This window comes from Ranitomeya variabilis, chromosome 6 (genome assembly GCF_051348905.1).
Source record: "Ranitomeya variabilis isolate aRanVar5 chromosome 6, aRanVar5.hap1, whole genome shotgun sequence".
NCBI classification, from domain to species: Eukaryota; Metazoa; Chordata; class Amphibia; order Anura; family Dendrobatidae; genus Ranitomeya; species Ranitomeya variabilis.
Genome location: NC_135237.1, coordinates 191,408,195 through 191,435,422, shown reverse-complemented (window position 1 = coordinate 191,435,422; position 27,228 = coordinate 191,408,195). Strand labels below are relative to the sequence as shown.

The 27,228-nt window shown below is 52.3% G+C and overlaps 1 protein-coding gene and 1 long non-coding RNA gene across 2 annotated transcripts in view; one reads left to right on the top strand and one right to left on the bottom strand.

Moving 5' to 3' along the window:
- Positions 1–27,228, bottom strand: part of ITGA9 (integrin subunit alpha 9) — an 823,989-nt gene that overhangs the window by 285,487 nt on the left and 511,274 nt on the right. Inside the window, exon 18 of the mRNA XM_077269347.1 lies at positions 3,271–3,421. Within this exon, the coding sequence (XP_077125462.1) occupies positions 3,271–3,421 (151 nt within the window). The remainder of the gene's footprint in view (positions 1–3,270; positions 3,422–27,228) is intronic.
- The window catches only part of LOC143782181 (uncharacterized), a 212,651-nt gene that overhangs the window by 172,410 nt on the left and 13,013 nt on the right, over positions 1–27,228 (top strand). The gene's annotated exons all lie outside the window — the stretch shown is intronic.

The following is a 27,228-nucleotide window of genomic DNA, read 5'->3' as shown; positions in this document are numbered from 1 at the left end:
CGGCAATTGAATTACCGGCTTTTCTGCTATCTAGCGCTGAATTAAATATAAATATATATATGTGTGTATCACTGATATATATATATATATATATATATATATATATATATATATATACTGTATATATATATATACTGTATATATATATATATAGACTGTATATATGTTTTTTAGAATATCTGAGCCGATGGATCCATGATATGTGGATGACACACAGATAAATTTGTCCGTAAAAATCGCATCCTCGCATTGAATACGGAACAGTGTTTTGGGACAATTACTGTGTATTACGGCCATAAAAAATGAACTGTATTTTCATACGCCTAGTGTGACGCTGGCCTAACTGCTGAGGAGACGCGTAGCTTCTTAATGTTGTAATCTGGGTGGTGAATCTGTAAGGCTATGTGCACACGTTTAGGAAAGTTTGCAAAATTTTCTTGAGCAAATCCAGACTACTTTCACAGGAAATCAGCTAGCATTTTTTTTCACTTTTTTGTGCGTTTTTTTTGCGGATTTATCGCGGATTTTACCGGAGGTTCCCAATGCAATAATATAGTGCAAATCTGCAAAAAATCTGCAAAATTAATGAACATGCTGTGTTTTTTTCCGCGATGCGTTTTTTGTGTGGAAAAAAATGCAACATGGGCACAAAAATAGCGGAATTCATTAAAATTGATGGGATTCTTAATGTAAGTGTTTTCTAAGCGTTTTTGCAGCGGAAAACCACAGAAATAACACGAAAAAACACAAAAAATCCGGAACGTGTACACGTAGCCTAAATGAGCCTGGGCCTGACAGTAAGTAATGCAAGTGAGTATGCTGAAGCCAGGTCCCTGAGGATGAAGCCGATCTCCTTGAGTGTCTATGAACGGCACTACACCTGAATAATTAGTCACATCTCGAATGTGTCAGTTCCAGATAGATATTATGGAAATGGAAATATGTAGCTCCTAAAGGGTATTCCCATCTTGGGCATTTATAGAATATCCAGAAAATATGTCTTAAATGTCTAATACACATTTAGAGCATATTCTGGGAATGGAGCACACCGTGCAACGCCGGGAATAGAGACATGGCCGCTCGTTCCAATCACTTCAAAATCTCAAGCATGGGAGCTTCAAAAATAGCTGAGTGAGCTTGCTCTACAATTTTCGGACCTCCTATGCAATGAATAGAGAGAGACGCCTACCGCTTTATTGTCTGCGTCGTGGGATGGGCTCATTCTGAGCACCCATGCGTGTCCTTCCAATGTGCTGCACTTGGCTATCTTTGTCAGTGTCATAGATTTCAATAGACTGGCAGGATTCATTAGATCCAGGGGAAAACGGTACATAAATCTCTCAGTCTGGCAATTCCTGGAGGTCTCAGTGGTTATTCCGAAGACAGTGGATAGGGGATAACTTGCTTAGGCTAGAATAGTATGTCTATGTCCAGTGCAATAACGGTGCTGGAAACACTCTAAGTAGCACTAAAGGTAGTAATTATTGATAGTTTTCTTAAAAAGCTGACAGGCAGAACCATCTCCGTTGGTTGCCCGCTATTATATTTCAGTATACAGCATATCTTTAAGCAATGGAACAAAAGTCTTGATTCAGTTTACAAGACAAATAATTCTTTGGCCAGTACCTCAAGCCGTAAAGAATAAGCTATTCAGAGTTGGCATTGGCTTTCTGCTTCTTAATGATCTATGCAGGTAATGGAAAAGAGCATTGAGACGTTGAGTACTGAATCTGTAAATTCAGACAGAAGCATTGCACTTTAACCAAAAATAGAAAATGTACATTTCATGTGTAGAACTGTAAGAAACAAAATTATAAATAAATTGAGAAAGCCATACTGACTTTCGATTCTCGGCTTAAATTACTGGGCGCCTGCAACACTGAAATCAAAGCTTCAATGATAAAAACAGCCAAAGTCTTATTTGTAGATATAAGGAGGCCCCAGAGTCAGCTCCTCTGTCTGGACAGCGAAGGGAACTGCGGTGAGAATAATATTAAATAGCAATTTCTTGTCTTTCTAGAGGTCTGATCCAAGGACATTGTGTAACATCCATAAAATCCAGTCCGTCATAACAGCTAATGCTTAACATTTTCTAATTATTTATAGGGTTTGGAAGAAGATGTGTGCAGCCCAATAGGTTATGTGATGAACCTGACCAGATACAAGGCGTTCCTAGATAGGCACACATTACACAGCATTTTTGCTTTCCTTAATTCAGGTAGTGCTCTATGGAAATCAATATCAATGAAAAATGTAACAGTGCCATGATAAAGACATCTTCCCAGGTTTCCAGCTAATTTGATTCCAAGGTAAAACATAAAATAGAAGTAAATGCCAAGTGTCAGATATGAAATGTTTGCTTATCTGACTGAGCCTCAGCTCTGGCTGCGGAAAAAAGTGTCATACATCACATTTTATTTTCCTATAAGCGGGAGCCCAAGAGAAGAAAGTAAGAAATAATTTCTTATTGCCATCATGTAATAATGGGGCTCACAAGGAGAGCTATTATGAAGTGACTTTATCTCCATCATGCGTCATCCAGCCGTATGGAAGGATCTCATCTACATCCCTATAGGAGGAGGAAGCCTTCGATGACCCATGATTGGTGCAACAGCATGATGTTAGTATTTAGTCAGCAAACATGAGTAAGGATAGGTTCACATTTGCGGTTGAGTCCGCAGCGTATCATCTGCAACCGCATGCAAAAACGCATGCAAACACATGATAATGCAGCATTTTTTATCCGCATCAGCTTACGCATGATGGGAAAAAACGCGTCTGCATGCGTTTTTGCATGTGTTTGCGCTTTTTATGCGCATGCGTTCGATATTTCCAGGAGAGCGTGTCTCAATGGACGTGTCTAAATCAGTTCCTGGACATGCGCAGTCCGAAGTACGCCAGCGCATCAAACGCATGCGTACGCAAAGACATGCATATGCATGCGTTCCCATAGGCAGTAATGCGTCTTTTTAACGCACTCATCAGCATGCGCATGCCTGCGCATATTTGACGCAAATTTGCGGCCTAAAAAATTGCAACATGGTGCGTTAGTCGTGCCCCGCCGCACACCGCGAAAAGACGCATGCGTAAGCAAACACGGGCGAACGCATGCAAACCTGCATGCACCTGCGTCTGCAATGTTAAAGATAGGAAATCAAGACACATGCGGATATATGCGTCCGAAACACTGCGGACACAACTGCAAATGTGAAACCGGCCTAATACTGGCAGGTATTCCACATCATTCTGTAGAATACTCAGGCATCTTACCTCTTGCCACATCTTTATGAAGTACAACTCTCTTGAAAAGTTGAAGAAGACATTGGTGTCATAAGCGTCGTCCCCTTTGTTTGAGATAGAGATGTTAAGTGACAGGTTCTTCACGGCTCCTAATGCCAAGTATTCCGTTTTGGAGTCATAGCTGCAAATACAAAAGTAACATACACATATTTTTTATTGACTTCTGCATCCCGTATGCTATACCGGCCAAAGCTAAGTCATGTCACCTCAATCCCATGATGCACAACCTTAAATAACAGAACTTTTACTGCTTTTTGAGTTTGGCTCCAAAAGAACGGAAAGTAAAAAATCTGCTTGTTTGGTCCCCGTTCACACCGTCTGCTGTAAACCTCAATGGTACAGGTTCACTAAGTAGCACATAAAGTGACTGTTCACCTTTTTACTTATATTAGTTGCCATACAGCCAAGAAATAAACTTTTGGTGAAAAATGAAATCTAAATTTCCACTGTTAATATTATCAGTATTGCAGATTTTGCTGTGGATTGAATGAGGATTTGCTGCAAAATCTATGGCTTAAAAGTCTCCTACAAGTAGCAATATCTGTTCATAGCTCAGAGAATGTGCCGACTAATATTAGAAAATGTAAATGAAATAATGTTATGTACATGCTGCACATAATGATATCTAAGTTAGTGACGAGCGAACGTGCTCAGATACGGTGTGATCATGCTCGTGTGGTAACCGAGTGTCTTCGGCGTGCTCGAATATGTTCTCATGTCTCGCGGCTGTTCAACAATCAGGAAATCCCTGCATGTGTTGCAGCTGTTGAACAGTGAGACATGCAGGTACGGAGACTCTAACATATTCTTCGAGCACCAGAAGTCACTCAGTTAGCACTCGAGCATGCTCAGATAACACCTTGTCTGCTCATCACTAGTGTTGAGCGATACTTTCCGATATCGGAAAGTATCGGAATCGGAAAGTATCGGCCGATACCGTCACAGTATCGGAATCCAATCCGATACCGATACCCGATCCCAATGCAAGTCAATGGGACGAAAATATCGGAATTAAAATAAACCCTTTATACACTTGTAGGTTCATTCTACATGAAGGAAAACAACTAAGAATAATGTAGGATGTATTGGGGGACGTGGCGGAGACATTAAAGGCACAGAGGTTTAGCCCAATCTAATAGAATAGCAGGATTTTTTTTTTTTTTTTATGACGTTCGGCGTTAGAAAGAATTTGACTATGTTATTTTTTTTTTTTATGTCAGATATTGATGTTTCACTACTTCCACGCCCTTCACCTTCTTTTTTACTTCTCCCACGCTTTCTTCTTCATTATCCTCATCATCAGCTTCTTTGACATCAACTTCTTCACCTTCTTCATCTTCTTCTTCATCTTCTACCTATTATTTTTTGGGTTACATTGTTCATATTCTTTTTATTTTACTATTATCTTCATCATATTCTACTTCTTCATCATATTCTTATTTGTGACAGGCATTCCCGTAGTTGTTATCTATAAAAGTTTGAAGATTACACCTTCCGTTCTGCCTGTCACAAAACAGTTACATTTGTCCGCGTTCAGTTTGGCCTGCAGCATCAGGCTTTATCCAGGGGCACCACGAGGAGGAACGGACTCACCCCCATACACTGCTTAGTCTTCTTCTGCTTATAATTTACATAATATTTTTTGCTCTGATATTTTGTGTTATGCTTAATGTCCTTCTGCTCTTTGTTCTGCAGCCTCTTGTTCTTCTGCTTCTCGGTCTTCCAGGTCGTCGTCGTCTCCAGGGTCGTCGTCTCCGGGGTCGTCGTCATCGGGGTGGTCTCCGGGGTCGTCGTCATCGGGGTGGTCTTCAGGGTCATCGTCTCCAGGGTCGTCGTCATCACGGTGGTTGTCGTCTCTGGTGTCGTCGTCATCTTAGGGGTGGTCTTCCGGGTCATCGTGTTTAGTCTCTTGAACTTGGAAATGCAGCAGAAGGTACAAGAAGGCTGAGAGAATGCCGAGAACCAGCTGATGGAACTGGAGCTCAGATGGCTACCCGAAGGTCCAAGAGCCAATGGAACGACCGAGGACCAGCTGACGTTACTGGAACCCGGTTACTAAGCAGGAGGTACCCGTGCTGAAAGCACTACCAAGGACCACCTGACGTTGGTGGAACTCAGATACCCAGAGGGAGGCACCTAAGCCAAAGGCTCTGCCCGGAACCAGCTGACGGTACTGGAACCAGGATGGGGAGCAGAAGGTACAAGAGCAAAAGACACTGCCGAGAACCAGCTGACGGTGCTGGAACCCGGATGGGTAGCCGAAGGTCCAAGAGCCAATGGAACTACCGAGGACCAGCTGACGTTACTGGAACCCGGTTACTAAGCAGGAGGTACCCGTGCCTGAAAGCACTACCAAGGACCACCTGACGTTGGTGGAACTCGGATACCAAAGGGAGGCACCTAAGCCAAAGGCTCTGCCCGGAACCAGCTGACGGTACTGGAACCAGGATGGGGAGCAGAAGGTACAAGAGCAAGTGTCTGCGTGGCTTTTGCAGGACACGATGCCGGCTGCACAGCAGGGGAACAGCTGGCGGTGCTGAACCCCACTGACACATTGGCTGGTGTTTTTCTCTGTGCAGCTAGCACATCTGGGCCCCAACTGGCGGTGTGTTAGAGCCCAGGGACAGCAGGAGAAGGAGGAGGAGCAGGAGCAGGGGGAGGGGAGTGTAGGCCGAAGCCTGCACTGGCGGCAGCTTTGGGTGTGTTGTGTCTGCGTGGCGGTCGCAGGACACGTTGCCGGCTACACAGCAGGGGAACAGCTGGCGGTGCTGGACCCCACTGACACATTGGCGAGGTGTTTGGCTCTGTGCAGCCAGCACTTCCGGACAGCAACGAGCGGTGTTGTAGCCCGGGCTCTGCAGGGGGAGCAGAGTGTAGGCCGAAGCCTACTTGAACCAATTTCAAAGGTAACCTTTAACCCCCCCTCAGGGGTTAGAAAGTAGAAGAGCCACAGCTTATGCAGCAGTAGTGCTGCGCAAGTCAAAGGTTGCTCTTGTAATTTTTCTCCTTGCACACGCTGAATGGAACACGTATAACATTTAGCCCTTTATACAGTCAAACTGTGTAATGGAGGCGAGAGTTCCCTTTGTAATGAGACGCAGCACAGATGTCAAGAATCCCACCTTGGTGCTGGGTGCAGCCTCCTGAGCGTTGTTATTTGCTGTACAGGAGTCTGCGCTGTCGTGTTATCCCCTGGCCTAGCGCCGTTAGCGCTGCCCATCTTCTGACATCATTTAATGTCGGCCGTTGCGGTTCGCGATCACCATGAATCCCAGCCCCGCAGTGTCTTAACATTGTTAAAACACTGCGGGGCTGGGATTCAGGGCCTGGCGCAGCACATATGTTCGCCTCTCACACGCGGGTCCTTACACCCGCTTCAGACTGTGCGGCGTCATCTGATCCCTTATCGCATGCCACGGCCATGAAGCCGCACAGTCCGAAGAAGGCGGAAGGAGAGGAGGGACAGGCGAACTGATGCACTGATCCTGCCCATCAATCACACCCTCGCAGTCCCAATAAATAAGACACCGAGGGGCGTTGTGTGGGTCAGGGCGGCCGCAGAGGCGCAGCCAGCCAAACAATGATGCCAGAAGACGGGCAGCGCTACCAAGGGGGTTGCAGCGTGTCATTACAAAGGAAAGTCACACCCCCGGGACGGTTAAATGGTCACACAGAGGACACATTTCAGACGTGTTTTCAGTTCCACATGTGCGAGGAGAATACGTTTATGAGCCACCTTGCACACATGCAGCATTACCGCTGTACAAGGTGGCTGGATAACGTAAAAACGCCTGGGGGAGGGGGGACAGGTTCCCTTCAATTTCAGTTCTTGTGTCTGCGTGGCTTTTGCAGGACACGTTGCCGGCTGCACAGCAGGGGAACAGCTGGCGGTGCTGGACCCCACTGACACATTGGCTGGTGTTTTTCTCTGTGCAGCTAGCACATCTGGGCAAAAACTGGCGGTGTGTTAGAGCCCAGGGACAGCAGGAGGAGGAGCAGGAGGAGGAGGAGCAGGGGGAGGGGAGTGTAGGCCGAAGCCTGCACAGGCGGCAGCTTTGGGTGTGTTGTGTCTGCGTGGCTTTTGCAGGACACGTTGCCGGCTACACAGCAGGGGAACAGCTGGCGGTGCTGGACCCCACTGACACATTGGCGAGGTGTTTGGCTCTGTGCAGCCAGCACTTCCGGACAGCAACTAGCGTTGTTGGAGCCCGGGCTCTGCAGGTGGAGCAGAGTGTAGGCCGAAGCCTAATTGAACCGATTTCAAAAGTCACCTTTAACCCCCCCTCAGGGGTTACAAAGTAGAAGAGCCACAGCTTATGCAGCAGTAGTGCTGCGCAAGTCAAAGGTTGCTCTTGTAATTTTTCTCCTTGCACACGCTGAATGGAACACGTATAACATTTAGCCCTTTATACAGTCAAACTGTGTAATGGAGGCGAGAGTTCCCTTTGTAATGAGACGCAGCACAGATGTCAAGAATCCCACCTTGGTGCTGGGTGCAGCCTCCTGAGCGTTGTTATTTGCTGTACAGGAGTCTGCGCTGTCGTGTTATCCCCTGGCCTAGCGCCGTTAGCGCTGCCCATCTTCTGACATCATTTAATGTCGGCCGTTGCGGTTCGCGATCACCATGAATCCCAGCCCCGCAGTGTCTTAACATTGTTAAAACACTGCGGGGCTGGGATTCAGGGCCTGGCGCAGCACATATGTTCGCCTCTCACACGCGGGTCCTTACACCCGCTTCAGACTGTGCGGCGTCATCTGATCCCTTATCGCATGCCACGGCCATGAAGCCGCACAGTCCGAAGAAGGCGGAAGGAGAGGAGGGACAGGCGAACTGATGCACTGATCCTGCCCATCAATCACACCCTCGCAGTCCCAATAAATAAGACACCGAGGGGCGTTGTGTGGGTCAGGGCGGCCGCAGAGGCGCAGCCAGCCAAACAATGATGCCAGAAGACGGGCAGCGCTACCAAGGGGGTTGCAGCGTGTCATTACAAAGGAAAGTCACACCCCCGGGACGGTTAAATGGTCACACAGAGGACACATTTCAGACGTGTTTTCAGTTCCACATGTGCGAGGAGAATACGTTTATGAGCCACCTTGCACACATGCAGCATTACCGCTGTACAAGGTGGCTGGATAACGTAAAAACGCCTGGGGGAGGGGGGACAGGTTCCCTTCAATTTCAGTTCTTGTGTCTGCGTGGCTTTTGCAGGACACGTTGCCGGCTGCACAGCAGGGGAACAGCTGGCGGTGCTGGACCCCACTGACACATTGGCTGGTGTTTTTCTCTGTGCAGCTAGCACATCTGGGCAAAAACTGGCGGTGTGTTAGAGCCCAGGGACAGCAGGAGGAGGAGCAGGAGGAGGAGGAGCAGGGGGAGGGGAGTGTAGGCCGAAGCCTGCACAGGCGGCAGCTTTGGGTGTGTTGTGTCTGCGTGGCTTTTGCAGGACACGTTGCCGGCTACACAGCAGGGGAACAGCTGGCGGTGCTGGACCCCACTGACACATTGGCGAGGTGTTTGGCTCTGTGCAGCCAGCACTTCCGGACAGCAACTAGCGTTGTTGGAGCCCGGGCTCTGCAGGTGGAGCAGAGTGTAGGCCGAAGCCTAATTGAACCGATTTCAAAAGTCACCTTTAACCCCCCCTCAGGGGTTACAAAGTAGAAGAGCCACAGCTTATGCAGCAGTAGTGCTGCGCAAGTCAAAGGTTGCTCTTGTAATTTTTCTCCTTGCACACGCTGAATGGAACACGTATAACATTTAGCCCTTTATACAGTCAAACTGTGTAATGGAGGCGAGAGTTCCCTTTGTAATGAGACGCAGCACAGATGTCAAGAATCCCACCTTGGTGCTGGGTGCAGCCTCCTGAGCGTTGTTATTTGCTGTACAGGAGTCTGCGCTGTCGTGTTATCCCCTGGCCTAGCGCCGTTAGCGCTGCCCATCTTCTGACATCATTTAATGTCGGCCGTTGCGGTTCGCGATCACCATGAATCCCAGCCCCGCAGTGTCTTAACATTGTTAAAACACTGCGGGGCTGGGATTCAGGGCCTGGCGCAGCACATATGTTCGCCTCTCACACGCGGGTCCTTACACCCGCTTCAGACTGTGCGGCGTCATCTGATCCCTTATCGCATGCCACGGCCATGAAGCCGCACAGTCCGAAGAAGGCGGAAGGAGAGGAGGGACAGGCGAACTGATGCACTGATCCTGCCCATCAATCACACCCTCGCAGTCCCAATAAATAAGACACCGAGGGGCGTTGTGTGGGTCAGGGCGGCCGCAGAGGCGCAGCCAGCCAAACAATGATGCCAGAAGACGGGCAGCGCTACCAAGGGGGTTGCAGCGTGTCATTACAAAGGAAAGTCACACCCCCGGGACGGTTAAATGGTCACACAGAGGACACATTTCAGACGTGTTTTCAGTTCCACATGTGCGAGGAGAATACGTTTATGAGCCACCTTGCACACATGCAGCATTACCGCTGTACAAGGTGGCTGGATAACGTAAAAACGCCTGGGGGAGGGGGGACAGGTTCCCTTCAATTTCAGTTCTTGTGTCTGCGTGGCTTTTGCAGGACACGTTGCCGGCTGCACAGCAGGGGAACAGCTGGCGGTGCTGGACCCCACTGACACATTGGCTGGTGTTTTTCTCTGTGCAGCTAGCACATCTGGGCAAAAACTGGCGGTGTGTTAGAGCCCAGGGACAGCAGGAGGAGGAGCAGGAGGAGGAGGAGCAGGGGGAGGGGAGTGTAGGCCGAAGCCTGCACAGGCGGCAGCTTTGGGTGTGTTGTGTCTGCGTGGCTTTTGCAGGACACGTTGCCGGCTACACAGCAGGGGAACAGCTGGCGGTGCTGGACCCCACTGACACATTGGCGAGGTGTTTGGCTCTGTGCAGCCAGCACTTCCGGACAGCAACTAGCGTTGTTGGAGCCCGGGCTCTGCAGGTGGAGCAGAGTGTAGGCCGAAGCCTAATTGAACCGATTTCAAAAGTCACCTTTAACCCCCCCTCAGGGGTTACAAAGTAGAAGAGCCACAGCTTATGCAGCAGTAGTGCTGCGCAAGTCAAAGGTTGCTCTTGTAATTTTTCTCCTTGCACACGCTGAATGGAACACGTATAACATTTAGCCCTTTATACAGTCAAACTGTGTAATGGAGGCGAGAGTTCCCTTTGTAATGAGACGCAGCACAGATGTCAAGAATCCCACCTTGGTGCTGGGTGCAGCCTCCTGAGCGTTGTTATTTGCTGTACAGGAGTCTGCGCTGTCGTGTTATCCCCTGGCCTAGCGCCGTTAGCGCTGCCCATCTTCTGACATCATTTAATGTCGGCCGTTGCGGTTCGCGATCACCATGAATCCCAGCCCCGCAGTGTCTTAACATTGTTAAAACACTGCGGGGCTGGGATTCAGGGCCTGGCGCAGCACATATGTTCGCCTCTCACACGCGGGTCCTTACACCCGCTTCAGACTGTGCGGCGTCATCTGATCCCTTATCGCATGCCACGGCCATGAAGCCGCACAGTCCGAAGAAGGCGGAAGGAGAGGAGGGACAGGCGAACTGATGCACTGATCCTGCCCATCAATCACACCCTCGCAGTCCCAATAAATAAGACACCGAGGGGCGTTGTGTGGGTCAGGGCGGCCGCAGAGGCGCAGCCAGCCAAACAATGATGCCAGAAGACGGGCAGCGCTACCAAGGGGGTTGCAGCGTGTCATTACAAAGGAAAGTCACACCCCCGGGACGGTTAAATGGTCACACAGAGGACACATTTCAGACGTGTTTTCAGTTCCACATGTGCGAGGAGAATACGTTTATGAGCCACCTTGCACACATGCAGCATTACCGCTGTACAAGGTGGCTGGATAACGTAAAAACGCCTGGGGGAGGGGGGACAGGTTCCCTTCAATTTCAGTTCTTGTGTCTGCGTGGCTTTTGCAGGACACGTTGCCGGCTGCACAGCAGGGGAACAGCTGGCGGTGCTGGACCCCACTGACACATTGGCTGGTGTTTTTCTCTGTGCAGCTAGCACATCTGGGCAAAAACTGGCGGTGTGTTAGAGCCCAGGGACAGCAGGAGGAGGAGCAGGAGGAGGAGGAGCAGGGGGAGGGGAGTGTAGGCCGAAGCCTGCACAGGCGGCAGCTTTGGGTGTGTTGTGTCTGCGTGGCTTTTGCAGGACACGTTGCCGGCTACACAGCAGGGGAACAGCTGGCGGTGCTGGACCCCACTGACACATTGGCGAGGTGTTTGGCTCTGTGCAGCCAGCACTTCCGGACAGCAACTAGCGTTGTTGGAGCCCGGGCTCTGCAGGTGGAGCAGAGTGTAGGCCGAAGCCTAATTGAACCGATTTCAAAAGTCACCTTTAACCCCCCCTCAGGGGTTACAAAGTAGAAGAGCCACAGCTTATGCAGCAGTAGTGCTGCGCAAGTCAAAGGTTGCTCTTGTAATTTTTCTCCTTGCACACGCTGAATGGAACACGTATAACATTTAGCCCTTTATACAGTCAAACTGTGTAATGGAGGCGAGAGTTCCCTTTGTAATGAGACGCAGCACAGATGTCAAGAATCCCACCTTGGTGCTGGGTGCAGCCTCCTGAGCGTTGTTATTTGCTGTACAGGAGTCTGCGCTGTCGTGTTATCCCCTGGCCTAGCGCCGTTAGCGCTGCCCATCTTCTGACATCATTTAATGTCGGCCGTTGCGGTTCGCGATCACCATGAATCCCAGCCCCGCAGTGTCTTAACATTGTTAAAACACTGCGGGGCTGGGATTCAGGGCCTGGCGCAGCACATATGTTCGCCTCTCACACGCGGGTCCTTACACCCGCTTCAGACTGTGCGGCGTCATCTGATCCCTTATCGCATGCCACGGCCATGAAGCCGCACAGTCCGAAGAAGGCGGAAGGAGAGGAGGGACAGGCGAACTGATGCACTGATCCTGCCCATCAATCACACCCTCGCAGTCCCAATAAATAAGACACCGAGGGGCGTTGTGTGGGTCAGGGCGGCCGCAGAGGCGCAGCCAGCCAAACAATGATGCCAGAAGACGGGCAGCGCTACCAAGGGGGTTGCAGCGTGTCATTACAAAGGAAAGTCACACCCCCGGGACGGTTAAATGGTCACACAGAGGACACATTTCAGACGTGTTTTCAGTTCCACATGTGCGAGGAGAATACGTTTATGAGCCACCTTGCACACATGCAGCATTACCGCTGTACAAGGTGGCTGGATAACGTAAAAACGCCTGGGGGAGGGGGGACAGGTTCCCTTCAATTTCAGTTCTTGTGTCTGCGTGGCTTTTGCAGGACACGTTGCCGGCTGCACAGCAGGGGAACAGCTGGCGGTGCTGGACCCCACTGACACATTGGCTGGTGTTTTTCTCTGTGCAGCTAGCACATCTGGGCAAAAACTGGCGGTGTGTTAGAGCCCAGGGACAGCAGGAGGAGGAGCAGGAGGAGGAGGAGCAGGGGGAGGGGAGTGTAGGCCGAAGCCTGCACAGGCGGCAGCTTTGGGTGTGTTGTGTCTGCGTGGCTTTTGCAGGACACGTTGCCGGCTACACAGCAGGGGAACAGCTGGCGGTGCTGGACCCCACTGACACATTGGCGAGGTGTTTGGCTCTGTGCAGCCAGCACTTCCGGACAGCAACTAGCGTTGTTGGAGCCCGGGCTCTGCAGGTGGAGCAGAGTGTAGGCCGAAGCCTAATTGAACCGATTTCAAAAGTCACCTTTAACCCCCCCTCAGGGGTTACAAAGTAGAAGAGCCACAGCTTATGCAGCAGTAGTGCTGCGCAAGTCAAAGGTTGCTCTTGTAATTTTTCTCCTTGCACACGCTGAATGGAACACGTATAACATTTAGCCCTTTATACAGTCAAACTGTGTAATGGAGGCGAGAGTTCCCTTTGTAATGAGACGCAGCACAGATGTCAAGAATCCCACCTTGGTGCTGGGTGCAGCCTCCTGAGCGTTGTTATTTGCTGTACAGGAGTCTGCGCTGTCGTGTTATCCCCTGGCCTAGCGCCGTTAGCGCTGCCCATCTTCTGACATCATTTAATGTCGGCCGTTGCGGTTCGCGATCACCATGAATCCCAGCCCCGCAGTGTCTTAACATTGTTAAAACACTGCGGGGCTGGGATTCAGGGCCTGGCGCAGCACATATGTTCGCCTCTCACACGCGGGTCCTTACACCCGCTTCAGACTGTGCGGCGTCATCTGATCCCTTATCGCATGCCACGGCCATGAAGCCGCACAGTCCGAAGAAGGCGGAAGGAGAGGAGGGACAGGCGAACTGATGCACTGATCCTGCCCATCAATCACACCCTCGCAGTCCCAATAAATAAGACACCGAGGGGCGTTGTGTGGGTCAGGGCGGCCGCAGAGGCGCAGCCAGCCAAACAATGATGCCAGAAGACGGGCAGCGCTACCAAGGGGGTTGCAGCGTGTCATTACAAAGGAAAGTCACACCCCCGGGACGGTTAAATGGTCACACAGAGGACACATTTCAGACGTGTTTTCAGTTCCACATGTGCGAGGAGAATACGTTTATGAGCCACCTTGCACACATGCAGCATTACCGCTGTACAAGGTGGCTGGATAACGTAAAAACGCCTGGGGGAGGGGGGACAGGTTCCCTTCAATTTCAGTTCTTGTGTCTGCGTGGCTTTTGCAGGACACGTTGCCGGCTGCACAGCAGGGGAACAGCTGGCGGTGCTGGACCCCACTGACACATTGGCTGGTGTTTTTCTCTGTGCAGCTAGCACATCTGGGCAAAAACTGGCGGTGTGTTAGAGCCCAGGGACAGCAGGAGGAGGAGCAGGAGGAGGAGGAGCAGGGGGAGGGGAGTGTAGGCCGAAGCCTGCACAGGCGGCAGCTTTGGGTGTGTTGTGTCTGCGTGGCTTTTGCAGGACACGTTGCCGGCTACACAGCAGGGGAACAGCTGGCGGTGCTGGACCCCACTGACACATTGGCGAGGTGTTTGGCTCTGTGCAGCCAGCACTTCCGGACAGCAACTAGCGTTGTTGGAGCCCGGGCTCTGCAGGTGGAGCAGAGTGTAGGCCGAAGCCTAATTGAACCGATTTCAAAAGTCACCTTTAACCCCCCCTCAGGGGTTACAAAGTAGAAGAGCCACAGCTTATGCAGCAGTAGTGCTGCGCAAGTCAAAGGTTGCTCTTGTAATTTTTCTCCTTGCACACGCTGAATGGAACACGTATAACATTTAGCCCTTTATACAGTCAAACTGTGTAATGGAGGCGAGAGTTCCCTTTGTAATGAGACGCAGCACAGATGTCAAGAATCCCACCTTGGTGCTGGGTGCAGCCTCCTGAGCGTTGTTATTTGCTGTACAGGAGTCTGCGCTGTCGTGTTATCCCCTGGCCTAGCGCCGTTAGCGCTGCCCATCTTCTGACATCATTTAATGTCGGCCGTTGCGGTTCGCGATCACCATGAATCCCAGCCCCGCAGTGTCTTAACATTGTTAAAACACTGCGGGGCTGGGATTCAGGGCCTGGCGCAGCACATATGTTCGCCTCTCACACGCGGGTCCTTACACCCGCTTCAGACTGTGCGGCGTCATCTGATCCCTTATCGCATGCCACGGCCATGAAGCCGCACAGTCCGAAGAAGGCGGAAGGAGAGGAGGGACAGGCGAACTGATGCACTGATCCTGCCCATCAATCACACCCTCGCAGTCCCAATAAATAAGACACCGAGGGGCGTTGTGTGGGTCAGGGCGGCCGCAGAGGCGCAGCCAGCCAAACAATGATGCCAGAAGACGGGCAGCGCTACCAAGGGGGTTGCAGCGTGTCATTACAAAGGAAAGTCACACCCCCGGGACGGTTAAATGGTCACACAGAGGACACATTTCAGACGTGTTTTCAGTTCCACATGTGCGAGGAGAATACGTTTATGAGCCACCTTGCACACATGCAGCATTACCGCTGTACAAGGTGGCTGGATAACGTAAAAACGCCTGGGGGAGGGGGGACAGGTTCCCTTCAATTTCAGTTCTTGTGTCTGCGTGGCTTTTGCAGGACACGTTGCCGGCTGCACAGCAGGGGAACAGCTGGCGGTGCTGGACCCCACTGACACATTGGCTGGTGTTTTTCTCTGTGCAGCTAGCACATCTGGGCAAAAACTGGCGGTGTGTTAGAGCCCAGGGACAGCAGGAGGAGGAGCAGGAGGAGGAGGAGCAGGGGGAGGGGAGTGTAGGCCGAAGCCTGCACAGGCGGCAGCTTTGGGTGTGTTGTGTCTGCGTGGCTTTTGCAGGACACGTTGCCGGCTACACAGCAGGGGAACAGCTGGCGGTGCTGGACCCCACTGACACATTGGCGAGGTGTTTGGCTCTGTGCAGCCAGCACTTCCGGACAGCAACTAGCGTTGTTGGAGCCCGGGCTCTGCAGGTGGAGCAGAGTGTAGGCCGAAGCCTAATTGAACCGATTTCAAAAGTCACCTTTAACCCCCCCTCAGGGGTTACAAAGTAGAAGAGCCACAGCTTATGCAGCAGTAGTGCTGCGCAAGTCAAAGGTTGCTCTTGTAATTTTTCTCCTTGCACACGCTGAATGGAACACGTATAACATTTAGCCCTTTATACAGTCAAACTGTGTAATGGAGGCGAGAGTTCCCTTTGTAATGAGACGCAGCACAGATGTCAAGAATCCCACCTTGGTGCTGGGTGCAGCCTCCTGAGCGTTGTTATTTGCTGTACAGGAGTCTGCGCTGTCGTGTTATCCCCTGGCCTAGCGCCGTTAGCGCTGCCCATCTTCTGACATCATTTAATGTCGGCCGTTGCGGTTCGCGATCACCATGAATCCCAGCCCCGCAGTGTCTTAACATTGTTAAAACACTGCGGGGCTGGGATTCAGGGCCTGGCGCAGCACATATGTTCGCCTCTCACACGCGGGTCCTTACACCCGCTTCAGACTGTGCGGCGTCATCTGATCCCTTATCGCATGCCACGGCCATGAAGCCGCACAGTCCGAAGAAGGCGGAAGGAGAGGAGGGACAGGCGAACTGATGCACTGATCCTGCCCATCAATCACACCCTCGCAGTCCCAATAAATAAGACACCGAGGGGCGTTGTGTGGGTCAGGGCGGCCGCAGAGGCGCAGCCAGCCAAACAATGATGCCAGAAGACGGGCAGCGCTACCAAGGGGGTTGCAGCGTGTCATTACAAAGGAAAGTCACACCCCCGGGACGGTTAAATGGTCACACAGAGGACACATTTCAGACGTGTTTTCAGTTCCACATGTGCGAGGAGAATACGTTTATGAGCCACCTTGCACACATGCAGCATTACCGCTGTACAAGGTGGCTGGATAACGTAAAAACGCCTGGGGGAGGGGGGACAGGTTCCCTTCAATTTCAGTTCTTGTGTCTGCGTGGCTTTTGCAGGACACGTTGCCGGCTGCACAGCAGGGGAACAGCTGGCGGTGCTGGACCCCACTGACACATTGGCTGGTGTTTTTCTCTGTGCAGCTAGCACATCTGGGCAAAAACTGGCGGTGTGTTAGAGCCCAGGGACAGCAGGAGGAGCAGGGGGAGCGGAGTGTAGGCCGAAGCCTGCACTCGAGCAAGTTGAAAGGAAACCTTTAACACCCCCCCCCCCAGGCGTTTGTAGCTGAAAGAGCCATTGTGTACAGCACTAATGCTGGAAAAGGTAAACTTAGCTCTTTTAATTATGGTCCTTGTACATGCGGAACCAAACATTTATGAAATGTGTCTCCTCACAGCGTTAAACCGTCCGGTAGGTGGAACTTTCCTTTGTCGTGTGACGCAGCACAGCCATCATTTTTACCCCCTTGGCGCCGTGCGCCCACTCCTCAGCGTTGTTTGAATCTGTCCCGGAGCCTGCGCTGTTAGGTTAGCCCTTGGCCATGCACACATGTTGCGCTGCCCGTCTTCTGACCTCATTTGGTGTCAGGCTGGCTGCGCCTGTGCGGGTGCGCTGGCCGAGATCCCGCCTCGCAGTGTCGTCTAATGTAATCCCACCGCGGGCCTGTGATCCGTGCCCGTGCGCAGTGCATATCCTGTCCTCTCACTCCCCTCCCTACGGCTTTTTCAGACTGTGCGTTGTCACGGCCGTGGCATGCTATTAGGGACCAGCTGACATCGCACAGTCTGAAGAAGCCGTAGGGAGGGGAGTGAGAGGAGAGGATATGCACTGCGCACGGGCACGGATCACAGGCCCGCGGTGGGATTACATTAGACGACACTGCGAGGCGGGATCTCGACCAGCGCACCCGCACAGGCGCAGCCAGCCTGACACCAAATGAGGTCAGAAGACGGGCAGCGCAACATGTGTGCATGGCCAAGGGCTAACCTAACAGCGCAGGCTCCGGGACAGATTCAAACAACGCTGAGGAGTGGGCGCACGGCGCCAAGGGGGTAAAAATGATGGCTGTGCTGCGTCACACGACAAAGGAAAGTTCCACCTACCGGACGGTTTAACGCTGTGTGGGGACACATTTCATAAGTGTTAGGTTCAGCATGTGCAAGGAGCATCACGAAAAGAGGCACTTTTTCCCTTTGCATTATTACTGCTGCACAAGGTGGCTCCTTCAGTAACAAACGCCTGGGGGGGGGGGGGGTCAGGTTCCCTTACATTTAACTTGTTGTGTCTGCGTGGCGGTCGCAGTACACGTTGCCGTATACACAGCAGGGGAACAGCTGGCGGTGCTGAACCCCACTAACACATTGGCGAGGTGTTTGGCTCTGTGCGTACAGCACTTCTGGACGGCAACTAGCGGTGTTGGAGCCCAGGGACAGGTGGAGGAGGAGGAGGTTGGAGGAGGTTGGAGGAGGTTGGAGGGATTGCCACACACACAGCAGGGGAACAGCTGACGTTACTGAACCCCAATAACAGAGGAGGGACTGTTGACTGTGCGTACAGCACTTCTGGACGGCAACTGGCGGTGTTGGAGCCCAGGGACAGGTGGAGGAGGTAGGAGGAGGTAGGAGGGATTGCCACACACACAGCAGGGGAACAGCTGACGTTACTGAACCCCAATAACAGAGGAGGGACTGTTGACTGTGCGTACAGCACTTCTGGACGGCAACTGGCGGTGTTGGAGCCCAGGGACAGGTGGAGGAGGAGGAGGTAGGAGGAGGTTGGAGGAGGTAGGAGGGATTGCCACACACACAGCAGGGGAACAGCTGACGTTACTGAACCCCAATAACAGAGGAGCGACTGTTGACTGTGCGTACAGCACTTCTGGACGGCAACTAGCGGTGTTGGAGCCCAGGGACAGGTGGAGGAGGAGGAGGTTGGAGGAGGTTGGAGGAGGTAGGAGGGATTGCCACACACACAGCAGGGGAACAGCTGACGTTACTGAACCCCAATAACAGAGGAGGGACTGTTGACTGTGCGTACAGCACTTCTGGACGGCAACTGGCGGTGTTGGAGCCCAGGGACAGGTGGAGGAGGAGGAGGTAGGAGGAGGTAGGAGGGATTGCCACACACACAGCAGGGGAACAGCTGACGTTACTGAACCCCAATAACAGAGGAGGGACTGTTGACTGTGCGTACAGCACTTCTGGACGGCAACTGGCGGTGTTGGAGCCCAGGGACAGGTGGAGGAGGAGGAGGTAGGAGGAGGTTGGAGGAGGTAGGAGGGATTGCCACACACACAGCAGGGGAACAGCTGACGTTACTGAACCCCAATAACAGAGGAGGGACTGTTGACTGTGCGTACAGCACTTCTGGACGGCAACTGGCGGTGTTGGAGCCCAGGGACAGGTGGAGGAGGTAGGAGGAGGTAGGAGGGATTGCCACACACACAGCAGGGGAACAGCTGACGTTACTGAACCCCAATAACAGAGGAGGGACTGTTGACTGTGCGTACAGCACTTCTGGACGGCAACTGGCGGTGTTGGAGCCCAGGGACAGGTGGAGGAGGAGGAGGTAGGAGGAGGTTGGAGGAGGTAGGAGGGATTGCCACACACACAGCAGGGGAACAGCTGACGTTACTGAACCCCAATAACAGAGGAGCGACTGTTGACTGTGCGTACAGCACTTCTGGACGGCAACTAGCGGTGTTGGAGCCCAGGGACAGGTGGAGGAGGAGGAGTTTGGATGAGGTTGGAGGAGGTTGGAGGGATTGCCACACACACAGCAGGGGAACAGCTGACGTTACTGAACCCCAATAACAGAGGAGGGACTGTTGACTGTGCGTACAGCACTTCTGGACGGCAACTGGCGGTGTTGGAGCCCAGGGACAGGTGGAGGAGGTAGGAGGAGGTAGGAGGGATTGCCACACACACAGCAGGGGAACAGCTGACGTTACTGAACCCCAATAACAGAGGAGGGACTGTTGACTGTGCGTACAGCACTTCTGGACGGCAACTGGCGGTGTTGGAGCCCAGGGACAGGTGGAGGAGGAGGAGGTAGGAGGAGGTTGGAGGAGGTAGGAGGGATTGCCACACACACAGCAGGGGAACAGCTGACGTTACTGAACCCCAATAACAGAGGAGCGACTGTTGACTGTGCGTACAGCACTTCTGGACGGCAACTAGCGGTGTTGGAGCCCAGGGACAGGTGGAGGAGGAGGAGTTTGGATGAGGTTGGAGGAGGTTGGAGGGATTGCCACACACACAGCAGGGGAACAGCTGACGTTACTGAACCCCAATAACAGAGGAGGGACTGTTGACTGTGCGTACAGCACTTCTGGACGGCAACTGGCGGTGTTGGAGCCCAGGGACAGGTGGAGGAGGTAGGAGGAGGTAGGAGGGATTGCCACACACACAGCAGGGGAACAGCTGACGTTACTGAACCCCAATAACAGAGGAGGGACTGTTGACTGTGCGTACAGCACTTCTGGACGGCAACTGGCGGTGTTGGAGCCCAGGGACAGGTGGAGGAGGAGGAGGTAGGAGGAGGTTGGAGGAGGTAGGAGGGATTGCCACACACACAGCAGGGGAACAGCTGACGTTACTGAACCCCAATAACAGAGGAGCGACTGTTGACTGTGCGTACAGCACTTCTGGACGGCAACTAGCGGTGTTGGAGCCCAGGGACAGGTGGAGGAGGAGGAGGTTGGAGGAGGTTGGAGGAGGTAGGAGGGATTGCCACACACACAGCAGGGGAACAGCTGACGTTACTGAACCCCAATAACAGAGGAGGGACTGTTGACTGTGCGTACAGCACTTCTGGACGGCAACTGGCGGTGTTGGAGCCCAGGGACAGGTGGAGGAGGAGGAGGTAGGAGGAGGTTGGAGGAGGTAGGAGGGATTGCCACACACACAGCAGGGGAACAGCTGACGTTACTGAACCCCAATAACAGAGGAGCGACTGTTGACTGTGCGTACAGCACTTCTGGACGGCAACTAGCGGTGTTGGAGCCCAGGGACAGGTGGAGGAGGAGGAGTTTGGATGAGGTTGGAGGAGGTTGGAGGGATTGCCACACACACAGCAGGGGAACAGCTGACGTTACTGAACCCCAATAACAGAGGAGCGACTGTTGACTGTGCGTACAGCACTACCAGGCAACAACTAGCGGTGTTGGAGCCCAGGGACAGCAGTAGAAGCAGAGGAACACAATGTAGGCCGAAGCCTGATTGGAGAAAGGGAACCTTTAACCCCCCCCCCCAAGGCATTTGTAGCTGAAAGAGCCAGCTTGTGCAGCTCAAAAGATGCAAAAGGAAAAGGTGGCTCTTTTAATTATGCTCCTTGCAAGCACAGAACTAAACACTTATAAAATGTGTCCCCTGAAACCGTGAAACTGTCCCGGAGGTGGGACTTTCCTTCGTAATATGACGCAGCACAGCTGTCATTCCTACCCCCTCGGCGCCGTGCCCCGGCTCCTCATCGTTGTTTGATTCCGTCCCGGAGCCTGCGCTGTTAGGTTATCCCTTGGCCAGGCACACTTAGCGCTGCCCATCTTCTGACATCATTTGGTGTCAGGCTGGCTGCGCTTGTGCGGCCGCGCTGTCCGAGAGCCCGCCTCGCAGTGTGGTCTAATGTAATCCCACCGCGGGCCTGGGATCAGTGGCCATGCGCAGTGCATATCCTCGCCTCTCGCTCCCCTCCCTACGGCTTTTTCAGACTGTGCGCTGCCACGGCCGTGGCATGCTATTACGGATCAGCTGGCACCGCACAGTCTGAAGAAGCCGTAGGGAGTGGAGCGAGAGGCGAGGATATGCACTGCGCATGGCCACTGATCCCAGGCCCGCGGTGGGATTACATTAGACCACACTGCGAGGCGGGCTCTCGGACAGCGCGGCCGCACAGGCGCAGCCAGCCTGACACCAAATGATGTCAGAAGATGGGCAGCGCTAAGTGTGCCTGGCCAAGGGATAACCTAACAGCGCAGGCTCCGGGACGGAATCAAACAACGATGAGGAGCCGGGGCACGGCGCCGAGGGGGTAGGAATGACAGCTGTGCTGCGTCATATTACGAAGGAAAGTCCCACCTCCGGGACGGTTTTACGGTATCAGTGGACACATTTTATAAGTGTTAAGTTCTGCGTGTGCAAGGAGCATAATGAAAATAGCTACCTTTTCCTTGTGCAGCATTACTGCTGCACAAGGTGGCTCTTTCAGTAACAAACGCCTTGGGGGGGGGGGGGGACAGGTTCCCTTACATTTCAGTTGTGCCAGCGTGGCGGTCGCAGGACACATTGCCGGCTACACAGCTGGGGATCAGCTGACGTTACTGAAACCCAATAACACTGGGTCGTATGTTTTGACTGTGCAGATGGCACTTCTGAGCCTCAACTGGCGTTGTTGGAGCCCAGGAATGTAAGTTCAGGTGGTTGAAAGATGAACACAACAGGAGACCTGGATAACGTATACAGTGACCTAATTATTTAATCAGGAGGAGGAGTGGCAAATTCCTGCGAGATCCAGGCCTTGTTCATTTTCAGGAAAGTAAGCCGGTCAACGTTATCGGAGGATAGTCGCATGCGACGGTCAGTTAGTACACCACCTGCAGCACTAAAGACACGTTCCGATAATACACTGGCCGCAGGGCAAGACAGCACCTCCAATGCATACTGGCTTAGCTCTGGCCATGTATCCAGCTTTGAGACCCAAAACTTGAAAGGGGAAGAGCCGTCTGGGAGTACAGCAAGAGGGCAAGACATGTAGTCTGTCACCATCTGACGGAACCGTTGCCTCCTGCTGACTGGAGCCGTCTGTGATGGTGTAGACTTTTGTGGGGGGCACACAAAACTGTGCCACAGTTGGGCCATACTGGTCTTGCCTTGGGCAGAGGCACTGCTTCTGCTCCCTCTTTGTGCAGAGCCTCCACCACTGCCTGGACGCACTGAGCTGCTTTGGAATGCACTAGCAGCACTTCTCTCAGTTGGAATGGAGAAGATGATGGAACTGACCAGTGTGTCTTGGTACTCCCGCATTTTTCGCTCCCGGTTCAACGGTGTGATGAGGCTTTCTACGTTGTCCCGGTAGCGAGGATCGAGGAGGGTGAACACCCAGTAATCAGACATGTTGAGAATGTGGTCGATGCGGCGGTCGTTTCTCAGGCACTGCAGCATGTAATCCACCATGTGCTGCAGACTGCCAACTGCCCAAGAAACGCTGTCCCCAGCTGGAGGCGTGATCTCTGCCCGCTCGTCATCACCCCACCCTCGCTGTACACACTGAGTACTGGACAATTGTGTAACTCCCTCCTCTGGACGGATGTCTTCCTCCTCCATTGACTCCTCCTCATCCTCCTCACAAACTGTCCCCTGCCTACGCGTTTGTGAGGAACCACGTGGCGCTGACTGTCCAGAAGATGATGGAAGTGGTGAATCCTCATCCTCCACCTCTTCCACAACATCATCCCTTAGCGCTTGCAGTGATTTTTCAAGCAGGCAGATAAGGGGGACAGTCATGCTGACTAGTGCATCATCTGCACTCGCCATCCGCGTGGAATAATCGAAGGGACGCAAAACCTGGCAGACATCCTTCATAGTGGCCCACTCTGTGGTTGTGAAGTCTGTACGGCGCTGACTGCGACTTTTGTGCGCCTGATACAGCTGGTACTCCATTACAGCTTGCTGCTGCTCACACAACCGCTCCAACATATGTAACGTGGAATTCCACCTGGTAGGTAGGTCACATATGATGCGATGTTCCGGCAGGCGGTGTCGGCGCTGCAGAGCCGCAATGCGCGCTTTTGCCGTGCTGGAACGCCGCAAGTGAGCACACTCTAGGCGGACCTTGTGCAGCAGTGCATCAAGATCCGGATAGTCCCTCAAAAAACTCTGCACGACCAAATTGAGCACATGTGCCAGACATGGGATGTGAGTGAGGTTGCCGAGGCCCAGGGCTGCCACCAGATTTCGGCCATTATCACACACTACCATGCCTGGCTGGAGATTCGCTGGCTCAAACCACACATCGCTCTCCTGCTTGATGGCATTCCAGAGCTCCTGCGCTGTGTGGCTACGATTCCCCAAAAAAATTAATTTCAAGACGGCCTGTTGACGTTTGGCCACGGCTGTGCTCATGTCGGTCGTAACAGGTACACGTTCATCACGGGTCCATGTGGAGGTGGACTGTGACGGCTCCTGCAGCGATGATTCTGAGGAACTGGTGTAAGAGGAGGAGTCAATGCGTACAGAATGGATTCCTGCAATCCTTGGAGTGGGCAGGACACGTCCTGCGCCACTCGCACGGTCTGTACCCGGCTCAACTACATTAACCCAATGGGCAGTGAGGGAAAGGTATCGCCCCTGTCCATGTTGACTGGTCCACGCATCGGTGGTGAGGTGGACCTTGCTACTGACGGCGTTCAGTAGCGCGTGTTTTATGTGTCCCTCCACATGCTTGTGCAGGGCAGGGACGGCTTGCCTGCTGAAGTAAAAGCGGCTGGGCACACTGTACTGTGGGACTGCCAATGACATCAAGTCACGGAAGCTGTCAGTCTCCACCAGCCTGAATGACAGCATTTCCAGTGACAGAAGTTTGGCAATGCCTGCAGTCAGAGCCTGTGCTCGTGGGTGGTTTGACGAGAAAGGCCGCCTTTTCTCCCATGCCTGTACTACCGATGGCTGTAGACTGGGCTGGGAGTGTGTGGTTGACTGGGAAAGTGGTGCTGCGGGTGGAATTACAGCGGGTCTCTGGACAACAGGGCCAGAGGTTCTTCCACGGCGATCCTGGGAGGAAGCCGAACCAGCTGCGTGTGAGCTAGAGGAAGAGGCAACACGAGCTGAAGAGGTGGTAGCTGCCGCTGTTGGTTGGCCTAGCTCTTCAGTGTGTTTGTCTAACTCCGCCGGGTGCCTGTTGCGCACATGTTTCCACATGTTGGAGGTATTGAGGTTGGCGACTTTTTGACCTCTTTTGATTTTTTGATGACACACCTTGCATCTGACATAGCAAATGTCATCTGCAACTGTGTCAAAAAAGGACCAGGCACTGCAAGTCTTGGGAGCCCCCCTTTTGACTTTTGGAAGAGACATGCTCCTTACGGGTGCCAAAGCGGAGGCTGCAGGATCCGCAGTCTTCCCCCTCCCTCTCCCTCTTTGGACCGTACGGGGAATCTCTTCCTCAGAGCTGCTCCCACCACCTTCCTGTCCCTGACGCCAAGATGGGTCAAGGACCTCGTCATCCACACTACCCTCTGCCCCCAACTGCTCCTCCCGGGTAGTCTCAGCAGCAGAGCACGCACCAGTAAGTGGCACCTGAGTGTCATCATCAGCTGATGCGGCCTGCGATGTGGTGAACGGAGCCACTGGCCCACCCGCCTCTTCAGACTCAGAGAGAAAAAGCTGTTGGGCATCACTGCACCCTGCCTCTTCTTCCATTTCTCCAATGCTGCTTGGCTGGCCCCCTGTTTCCAAGCCAAGAGATTCAGAGAACAGAAGTAGAGACGGCTCCTGTCCTGGGCTCTCTGTCTGCCTGGGCAATTTGGCAGGTGGTGAAGAGACAGATGGCTGCTCTCCAGTGCTCTGTGTCTGAGAGGATGTGGCACTAATGGAAGTTGATGCATTAGCTGCCATCCATCCCACAACGGCTTCAATTTGGTCTTCACGCAGCAGCGGTGTACGGCGCTCGGCGACAAAGCTGCGCATGAACGACTGTTCCCTCGTGAAAGTGGGTGCTGATGAGTCACCGGTGCCCGCAGCGGGCACAGAATCCCCACGTCCCCTCCCTGCTCCGCGCCCACGCCCACGTGCCTTACTCACTGCCTTCTTCATCGTGGTTGACTGATAAAGAAAAGCAGAAAAGTACTAACGGCTTTGTGTGCTTATTCCTGAAAAACTCCTCCTAACAGGTATAAGAAACACTAATTAGCTAAAGTGTGGACTAGACTTTAATATGAGTTAATGTGGCCTACACAAATGTAAAGTGGTGTAACTGGTGTGTTTGGTGAACTTTATTATTTATTTCTTTTTTGGGGGCTGAACTGACAACGGATAGAGCTGCAGTCACACGGAGACCGTGCAGACAGACGTTAACGGCGCTGTAAGGCCCAAAAACCCTCCTCTACTTTATCCTATGTAGTGTTTTTCCACAAATTAGCTGGAGACGGGTGGAAAGACACTAATAGGATTTTTTTAAATTAATTAGCAGCAGACTACAGTACTTGAAAAAAAATTAAAATTGATTTGGCGGTATGACGCAGTTAACAACCCTGAGCTGGAGACAACCAAGCTACGGCTGCTCACAGACTACAGGGCGAGCTGCAGTCACACGGAGACCGTGCAGACAGCCGTAAACGGCGCTGCAAGGCCCAAAAACCCTCCTCTACTTTATCCTATGTAGTGTTTTTCCACAAATTAGCTGGAGACGGGTGGAAAGACACTAATAGGATTTTTTTAAATTAATTAGCAGCAGACTACAGTACTTGAAAAAAAATTAAAATTGATTTGGCGGTATGACGCAGTGAACAACCCTGAGCTGGAGACAACCAGGCTATAGCTGCTCACAGACTACAGGGCGAGCTGCAGTCACACGGAGACCGTGCAGACAGCCGTAAACGGCGCTGCAAGGCCCAAAAACCCTCCTCTACTTTATCCTATGTAGTGTTTTTCCACAAATTAGCTGGAGACGGGTGGAAAGACACTAATAGGATTTTTTTAAATTAATTAACAGCAGACTACAGTACTTGAAAAAAAATTAAAATTGATTTGGCGGTATGACGCAGTGAACAACCCTGAGCTGGAGACAACCAAGCTACGGCTGCTCACAGACTACAGGGCGAGCTGCAGTCACACGGAGACCGTGCAGACAGCCGTAAACGGCGCTGCAAGGCCCAAAAACCCTCCTCTACTTTATCCTATGTAGTGTTTTTCCACAAATTAGATGGAGACGGGTGGAAAGACACTAATAGGAATTATTTGAAAAAATGTGCAGCAGCCTGCACTACTTCAAAAAAAAAAAAAAAAAAGGACAGTATGAGGCAATGAACCACCCTCCCTGAACTGAATACAACCAGCTATGGATGGCCTATGTGGCTGCACTCAGACTAGAGAGTGGGCTGCACTCACACACACACACACAGAGAGACCTTGCAGATCGCTGTGAAAACAGCGCTACAAGGCAAAAGCAAGGTGAATAGTAGGTGAACACAGCGGTTGCTAAATTAGCCTTTGGAAAGCACAAAGAAGCAAATCGCTATCTCTAAACTGTCCCTCAGTCAGCAAACAGCGTCCTGTCACTAACTGAATTCACAGCAGAGTGATCGCAAAATGGCGCCAGCGACTTTTAAACTGCATCATGACATCATTTCAGCAGCCAATCACAGCCTTGCCAGTACTTTCATGCCCTCCATGCTAAACAGGATGTGCCCACACTTGGAATCTTTCTCATTGGCTGAATTTCTGAATTTTGAATCATGGAACTTCCGATTCCGGTATCCGATACGCGCCAAGTATCGGAATCCCGGTATCGGAATTCCGATACCGCTAGTATCGGCCGATACCCGATACTTGCGGTATCGGAATGCTCAACACTACTCATCACTAGTATCTATCATTGGAGGTGCAGTAACAGGGACTACCAA